The sequence below is a fragment of the Rhyacophila brunnea genome, unplaced genomic scaffold (assembly GCF_057557595.1).
Source record: "Rhyacophila brunnea isolate RB1 unplaced genomic scaffold, BYU_Rbru_1.0 scaffold_3, whole genome shotgun sequence".
Lineage (NCBI taxonomy): Eukaryota > Metazoa > Arthropoda > Insecta > Trichoptera > Rhyacophilidae > Rhyacophila > Rhyacophila brunnea.
Window position 1 is genome coordinate 27,495,440 of NW_028232965.1, and position 9,833 is coordinate 27,505,272.

The 9,833-nt window shown below is 30.6% G+C and overlaps 1 protein-coding gene across 1 annotated transcript; it reads left to right on the top strand.

Moving 5' to 3' along the window:
- Positions 1-2,533: 2,533 nt before the first annotated feature.
- On the top strand, positions 2,534-5,769 carry LOC147068134 (protein FAM32A-like). The gene is made up of 2 exons (XM_085952445.1): positions 2,534-2,822; positions 5,523-5,769. The coding sequence occupies exons 1-2, from the start codon at positions 2,607-2,609 to the stop codon at positions 5,643-5,645; spliced, it is 339 nt and encodes a 112-aa protein (XP_085808571.1). The 5' UTR covers positions 2,534-2,606; the 3' UTR covers positions 5,646-5,769.
- Positions 5,770-9,833: the final 4,064 nt, after the last annotated feature.

Sequence of the window (9,833 nt, forward strand, 5' to 3'; positions counted from 1 at the left end):
GGGGTCCATATATACTGCTTCAATTGTAATTTAATTTTACAGTATAATTATTTATGTTAAGTACTTGATTTACTTATTATATGTACAAATGTAATATACTTACCTACTTATTAGGATATATCTTGGTGAATTTTAAAATAAGAGGAAATTAAATGGAGGTCATCGTGTCTAACTAGATGTCTAACTAGACGTTGTTAAGTCTTATATAAATATTTATACATTATTAAATTGTTTTTCTGTTTTTTATTGATGTAAAGACATGGCATGTATTCAAAGTAATAACAAATTAGCTGTGTACTATTTATTTAACTTATATTAAAACCCCAAGATTGATTTCGTCTTACGACATATTTTATTCTTCTAAGTTTTACTATGACATTGTAATATGAACCATGGATATAGTATAGTACTTAAAAAAATCAAAACTGGTAATATATTATTTCAATATTTAATAGTCAATTTTCATTTGAAGTCAGCATTTAATTACTGGTATAACACATAATTATTAACTGATATCTACAACTTCAGATGGACAAATTAATTGATATATCATATTATCAGTTTTCATTTCCTTTCAACAATGTATTCATTCTAGCAGCTATTTTAAATATCTTACTAGTTTTTATGTCATGGCACCTTACAAAGGCTCCGAGCAACCGTATACTGAGCTTCGAGAACAGATGTTTACGACGGATACTGGGTGTGCGGTAATTTTAGAAGTAACGGGAGATAAAAGAACGCACCAAATAGCCTCGCATCACGTTGAGAGTGAATACGCAACTTTGTACCTGGCCCGGCCACGTGCTGCGAGTGCCTGAAGAGAATCCCAATCTGGTTTGCCTGTTCTTCAAGCCAACCGGATTCCGGCGTCCTGGATGGCCGCTAAATACTATCTATATAGCATATCTGGCGGAGTTACGGGCTGCTAGTATGACCTGGAACGATGCAAAAAAACTAGAGTGACAGAGATTCTTGGAGGCGCCGCATTGTATCCATATGCTGCAACTAAGATGCAGATATAGCCGAAGAGAAGAATTAATATACAGCATCTAGAAAACTTAAAGTCTTTGAAATGGTGTTAGAAAGACAATGTTTCTAATATCAAAGTGATATTGAGGATGAAAAAGAAAAGACTTGGAGAGTAAGCTCTACCAAATGACATACCTGATATGATACAAGTAACTGATATGCAAAATTATATTATATTTTAGAATATTATGAATCAATTTAGCAACTTTTATATCATTATCGATAATAAATTTAGTGCAAAAATGTAATTATAAAATTGTTTTATTTTTTAAATATGTATGCGAGATAGACATAGCTATAGGTTACAAACATTAGTCACTTTATATTTACCTTTTGTAATTGTACTATTAAATCTATAAAATGGGTATATATGCTTGATGGTCTACGTCATAAATAATATATGAATCACGCCATGTTCGGATCGTACGCCGAAAGTCGGATTTATTTCATTATTAATTAAAAGATTTATTTCATTCCATCTTATTCATATGAAACCGTCGACAAGCAAAGATCTCGGTAGACATTTTCTCCATCTGCAAAAAACATAACATATGAACTGTTAATAGTGTGATTTTTAATCTTTTATAGTGTGCGACTGTTTGAAGAATGGTAATTAAAACGGATTAGTGATAATACAAAGCATCAAAAAAGATTGATTAACTAAAATAAAGTAATCAGGTAGGTAACATGTTTAATAACAACTAGAACGCCTTAGATTATATCAAACAAATAAATATGAAATCACAGGCATTCTCGCAATAACCTCTAAACTAACCACGCAACTAATGTAGACTAAGAAAACAATAAATTAACACTTGAATAATATATGCAAAACACACAGAATACTACTACAGTAATAAATAACATAATATTGTACTTACAGATAGTGTTTCTTATTCCTGATATAAAACACAATTCCTTCGTTAGGTATCTTGCAATTTGCTATCAACATAATCTGACAGCAGAGAGTTTTTTCTATTAGTCTATGGCCAAAAATACGGATTTACTTGGCCGGCTAAAAAAAAGATTTTAATATAGCAAGAACATTTTGAATATGCGACAAATAAATAAAAGTATATATAATATAGTTGTTAAAAAAATCTGTGTACATTATAAAATATATTTAATATTATAAATACATATATTTTTTAAATTCATGTTATAATTTGTAAACGACGAAGCACGTCAGCTAATACGCATAGTAAATGTTTAAACTTTGGTAATCAAATTCGAATGTGACAGAAAGAGAAAGAAAAACTTTTTAATCATATTAGCATGCGTAAAAGAGATGTAACATAATATCACTTTCACTTTAAAAATCATACCTAGTATTCAATGTCATAGTTCAACTTTAAATGAAAAAACAGAAACTCTAGGTAAGCATGTGTGCCCTTAAACGGTGGTACATTATTGCCTCAGCTTAGACTTTATAATAACATTATATTTTTTTCATTTCGTTCTACGGAAAAAATATTTCATATGGCAGCACTGAGCACTAATTGTCAATTGTCAAAATTTGCCTCAACGTAAATACGGTTTCCTTCGTTTCCTTTAAATAATTCTTCAATTTATTTAAGATGGGGGAAGAAACTGATGACTACGCTTGTGTATCCAGGGGGAAATTGAATTTAAAAAGTGACTCAGGTGTTAGTAAAAAAAAGAAGAAGAAAAATAAAAATAAGAAACTAACTGAACAAACTACTAAAAGCGCAGACTTTGAATCAAAACACACATCATCGGAGTCGAAACGAACACCTGCTGAATTGGCATTTCAGAAAATGCAAGAAAAAATGGTAATTATTCCTAATATTATCTCAATTTAAATAAGCTCTTTCCGATACATAGTTTGAGACTGATTATATTTGTGAACAATATACCTAACCTAACATTACAAATCAATGTAGAATTTTGATAATACATTGCCCTTATAGTGTATAGGTATGTATATGAAAAATATTGTATTATTTATTCAAATCTTTCAATAATATCAAATGTTGTGGTGAAACAAAATGTTGATTTTTTGATCACAAATAATGACATATTTGCGCTTACACATCAGCATCCGGCGCCAAACAGGCGTTTATTGCGCAAACAACTCACCGATCACGGCCAGTGACGTCCCTAGACAAAATGGAACCTTAGGCAGCGCCAAATTGCCGCCCCAATTATTTATATAGTATTTTGTATCATCCTTTCATGACTCCAATATCTAAAAAATGTGTTGTATGTATACATTACCACTCAAAATATATACCACTAAAACTTATAAAATTAAATTTAGATATAAAAAGCGAATAAATACCTAATATAATATAAATTAGACACTTTTTTTTTTTATTTCAATTAGAACAAATAAGACAGCATTAAGTAGTTCCACGACTCGCCACTAGGGAATCTGAACATTACCAATATGTATGCCCTTTTTTCTCTAAGACAGCTAAGAGGTGGGTCCCAAGATTGGAAATTTTTGATAGATGGGTCGGAGCCCAGTCAACTTTGGGAACCACTGGTCTAAACACTTAACCATAAAAAGGAAAAACTATGTCATCACATAAATAACACGATTTAATAGCAGAGCTATCCACAGATCACATTATTATGGTGCCTATTTGATTTAGATACATTTACACATTTAATTATTAGATATAGTTTTATAAAAAATACTGCGACGATTTAAACAACCGCTTAACTACGGACTGGTGTTTTAAACTTAAAAATCTCATGTAAATAAATTTAATGTTTCAAAGTACTCTCCAACAATAATTACTACAACATAACATTTCTCTCGCTTATGCAATATTATATTGGAATGAATTTTAGGGTAAAGTCGCAAACTCATAAATCTTTCCCTACAATATTTTTAGGTGCACATTCTTAAATCATTTTCATACATTGCCATGGTATATGTAGATAGGGCATAAGCCATTGATTGTTTCATTATCTTAACAATACATAACTTTGGTACGTAGAAGTCAGGTTAAACAAAAAAATAGGAACTAGGTAGGTATACTTATTGATTTATTTCAAAAAACTTCTCGTCCTCGAAGAATTCCTAAACATTTTTTTGTTTTCATTTAACTATTTTCAGTATAACATAATTATTATGACCACAAGGCACAGATAGAAATGTGAAAGCAGATCTAAAGCAGTGTGAGATTATACAGAAATCAGAGATACTCAACCAGTGAGCTGAATTTTTGAATGCAAAAATATTTTCGGTATCACTAAGTTTAGGTAGCTATTTCTATATATTATACCAAATGATTCTCCACGATTTGCCGCTCTTCAAGTTACTGCCGCCCCTAAGCGACGCTCAATCTGCCTGCCCCCACGGGACGTCACTGATCACGACTTATTAATTACATACAATATTAGAGATATTATTTTGTCTATTAAACCATAATAGTACCATAATGTTATGATAATATTTGCTCATTTCTACAGTTTTTACTAAATGAATATTTTTAATCTTATGGATATTATATCAGTGGTGGAGGATGGAGATAGGCTGTTAAGATCCGACAATTGCTCCTGTACACATGCATGTATTTACAGGCAACAATAGCGCGTAATTTAAACTATTGCAATAATAACTTTACACGCAAAAGTGCTGACTGTCTCGCCAATCTCATTCTTGAACAGTATGAGAAACGTGATGTTATCATTGTTTGATACTATTGGCCGGGTTGTAAAAATCGGTTAACCCCAAAATGAGCGCGAGATAGTTCATTTTTTGTACTGACAGGTTCGCTAATATCGTTCTACTGTGCAGGCGCTGATATTGCTCGATCCAATTATCACGTGAAAATTCAAATCCTTCTGAACTTTTTTGATTCATGCATGCAATCTTGCACTATAATACGTGTTTACACGGCATTTTTTTGTTATGGCCGTGATAATATATACTGTCAGCAGTAAATTCATGCATGTGTAAACCCGGGTATTACTTAGTTCAATGAAAACATAATATACCTACGTATGAGTTTTGTGTGCATTCATGTTGGATCTTAACAGCCTACTTCACCACTTCTACCACACCCTTCGCCACTGAAATATATACATTATATTAAATGGATGGATGGAATAGTTTAGGGATGCACCGCATCCACTGAATCTATGATCCACACACCACAGGTACCTACCTATGTATCACCAAAAAATACAGAAAGAGATCAAACACATTGGCTTTTAATTTAAAAATGAATGTTTAACCATTGGCCGTGTTCATTATTTAATTTGAACCCATAATGATTCCGTTACATTGTATAGTTTTGTATGACATTAATTTTTGTTTCTACATTAAAAATGAATGGTTTCCCAATGTGTTTCATGATACAGAAAACTGTATATTTACTAAAAATAGTATTAAATAATAAATTATTGCCTCATAAGTTTGTCTTAGTGATCCAACATTATCTAAATATTATTCGTAAAATTATAGTGGAACAATAAATGTTGCAAACACCTAAAATTTCTTTTCCATTTTGTTCTAGCAAAAAGAACGTATTGCCCAGAAAGCTTCCATGACACACAAACAGCGCGTAGAAAAATTCAACCAGCACCTTGATAGCCTCACGGAGCACTTCGACATTCCTAAAGTATCATGGACAAAATAGATTTATTATATAATTTGATTCACCTTTCAAACCTTTGATTATAAATTTTATTACTGTAATTTATTGTATCGAACAGTACATGCATCACTTGATTTTATTCAATAAAGAACATAGATTTAATATATATATTTTTTAATTTCCCTTCTGTAAGGTTACCCATAGAGGACCAATCTTATTATACTAGCTTTTCATTTCACGACACTTTTTTTTTATTTTCAGATTTAATTTATGATAAATAGGTATTTTTGTATGTAGTAGGGATACAAAAGAATTCATTACTAGTTCAGTCCGGCTGCGGGTTGAATTCAGTGCAACCCAATGGGTTGGGCGAATGGCTAACTACCAGTCTGTTAATATGACCACTCTGTGGAGGCCCGTATGCTCCACTGTAAAGCAAAAATGTTAATTTACTAAGTATAGTATCATTTATCGACTTATTTTCGGTGTAGTTTTTACGAATCAATATTGGCCGAAACAATCAGACAAATTTAACCAACCACAAATGGAAAAAAATATTTCACATATTAGTAACACATATATTAGTAAATTACGATTTTGCCTCATATACAAATATAGACTTTCGAGAAATGATTATTAGCCATTCGCCAAACCCATTGGTTCCAAAGTACATTAATCAACCGGTCCTTACTCCTCTGGACACACATTGAAATATCAAATGTAACTTTTGTATAAATATAACCTGCACCCACAGCTTCAAAACCATGTCACCGTGGAGTGGGGTAAGTATAAAAATTTCTAAATACCAAATTTTGGAGAATATCCTTTTGTGCAACGGTAGATTTTTAAATGTAATATTCATTCAACTTCACACTACATAATATGTTTTTATAAAATAGATCACTATAAATAAGTAAAATACGATAAATAGTTATGTTTCTTTATTTATTCATATTACAGTCTATACAGAAAATGTTCATTTTCAAAATATACCTACCTTGAAATTGAAAAGGTACAGATGCATGAAATTTAATGCATTAGTTTAAGAATACATAAAAAATACACAAATCGTAATTTGATTTCATAAACTAATCACAAAATAAATCTTGGACAACAGCATTAAAATAATATAATTAACAAATTCAAAATAAGTGGACGGAAATTGTTCATAATAATAAAAATTATGAAATTGGAATGTTTGTATGCAAAAATATACATAGGCACTTGAACATACTTAACAATATCATCATTACTCATTACTACACTACATCAAAACTTACATAGATATGTTTTCATGTTCTCCAATGACATTAATCACACTGCTTGTCGTTAATATAAATTTACTGAACAGGTAAGAATAAAAAAAATTTAAACATTGATTTGAAACAATCATTTCTCAGTCGAATATATTATATTCTATTCAGTATATAAAACACTCAGTTAATAATATTATGTATCCATGCGAAACAACAATAAATTCATTCTATAAAATTAATTAGCCATGGGTAAAAACGAAGGATATAATATATTACAAGCATGTCATTGTGATAAATTCATTTGATTTTATATCTTTAAAAACCTTATCTTAAATAAAGCAGACAATATTTCACTACCTCACTTCTTTATATTACACAAAATAATTGTGCATTTATTAAACAAAAATAATTATTTCATTAGTTGAGCTATGATTGTACCAAAACATTGTAGATATATACATAACATACAAGACTTTGGCCTGCATTATTTCTCGATTCTTAAAAACTAATCATTATTATAAAAACTACATTACATACATCAGATTTAATGAGAAATTATTAAGGCATTGAATATAAAACAAGATTCAGGAGAGTTTTTCTACACAATAAAAAATATTCTATTATGGTCATTCTTATCTATCACCTATCAGATTTCATTACATAAATTGGCAATACAGGGAATTATTAACTTAATAAATTTAACTAATAAAATAATAAAATTATGCTTAACGAAAAATGTTTATCTGCATGCCAAGAACTGAGGATTAATAGTGTCAAATTTTATAACACGCATAATCAATAATGTATATTATGTGGTGGCTTAATATCATCTGAAATACTTCTTTCATGTATAAACTCCCGGCTCATCATGTATGAATCAACATTATTTCATCTACTGTTTGTGAAAAGGGGTTTTGTTTTAAATGGAATGCTGTTATGTTGCAAATGGTATCTGAGTCATAGTAAAATCCTGATTGATATTGACAAACATATTATGGCTATACCTCAGCTGAGGCATAGTCTAAAAAGATTGTAACTATGACTAGACGCGCGGATTGTGCTAATGACGCGTGCCGAACATAAAATAATTTGTCATAAAAATTCAACATGTGTCCTTTAGTGTTATGATTATTGGGCTCTATATTACGACCGTACACCCTGGATATACGTCAGATTTCTTTTCTCAATACTTGAAAGCATCTAAGCGAGATTTTTTGAGCATAGACAATCATCGAAAAAAACGCTATTATATGGCGAAAACGCTATTATAATAAGCGTAGACAATAAGTACAAATATAAAAATCATTTACAATGTAAGTATAAAATTCAAACATTTTAAATTAATAAAATTCGCCGTTTTCAAAAATCAGTATAGCATAAGAGTTCGCCAATGCATTTCATAAAATTTAAATAATTATAAAGTAACCTAAGACATTCGTGCACACACCAAAGCGAATTATTCGCCAATCAAGCTCGTATTGGCTAACGGAAAAGAGCACGCGACATTCAGATTTCGGAAGGGAATTAAGTTATTATCTTACAAAGTTCAATATGGAGCGCTGCGATTGTTTGACGTTTCGGTATCAAGCATTCAAATAATATATCAATAATTTTATATTATCATTGATACAATTATTTGTCTCCGACACTGCCATCCATTCGCATTTACCACGTCAAAATAACCTGAAAAAAGCACCCGCATCGATATGGAAGGTCCGGTCAAAAGTCTCAAAAAATAGCCAAATATATGACAAATTGATGGCTTTCATTGTATGTTTTGATCCCCTGCGTGAATAAATGTTACGTTTTGTTCATTAACAACAGGTAAGTAGGGAGCATTACAGCGGCATTGGCTTTTTTTGAGACTCTTTTGACCGGACCTTCCGTACCGATGGCGGGTGCTTTTTTCGGGATATTTTGACGGGGTACTTGGTGAATATTCGCGTTGGTTTGTGCGAGCCTTAAACCTTCATATAAAAACGCTCTAAATAGATAAGTAGGTATGCGAAAATAAGGAACATTTTTCAAAATAACGTTATAGATAACAATAGTTTATATATAAACCGTGTTAACTAAACGACATTGTTATAATTTCAGATAATTCCGACTCAAATTTGATCAATAAAATAAGAAATACGAGTGATAATGGCTTGGATGGCTTATATTTACTCTTTGATTAGTGATTGTTCTTATAAGATTGTAATATTTATATCCATAGTCAGTATTCCGTATTAACGCATAACCGAGAAAATTAAGATTAAAAAAAAATACGAGGTTAGTTTGGTATAATATTTAACAGTGGCGAAGGGTGGAGGTAGGCTGTTAAGATCCGCCATAAATAGTGCACATTAAACTTTTTCATACATACATATTTGTTTTCATTGAAATAAGACTACAATTTACAGATAGTGTTGGTTAGATTTTAAAATTCAATTAAACCCTGAGAAACCAAGCCATAATAGATAATAGTCAAAAATTACATGTCTATCTATAAAATATCTAAAATTATGCAATTAAATCATACATAACTTTTTTATAGATAGAATAATATTTTTTATTTATTATAGTTTGGTTTACGCAGGACTTAATGAATTAAAAAAATGAACCAACAATATGTGTAATATGTATTTTTAATCCAACGAAAACAAATAACTATGAATGAAAAAGTGTGCACAATTTTGTCGTATCGCCCAAATTAGACCAAATCTATTATGGTTTCGTTTAGGCAGGGTTTAATTGATTTTTAAAAACTAACTAACACCATCTGTAAATTGTAGTGTTACTTCAATAAAAACAAATACATATGACTATCAAAGTTTAGTGTGCACTATTTATAGCAAATCTTAACAGCCTACCTCCACCCTTCGCCACTGATATTTAATATGAAAGATAACACGCTTCATGAATATTTATGATAGGTATATTATGCCGAAAGGTAAGTTTTAAGTAGGAAAAGTGGCATTTCAATGAAAAC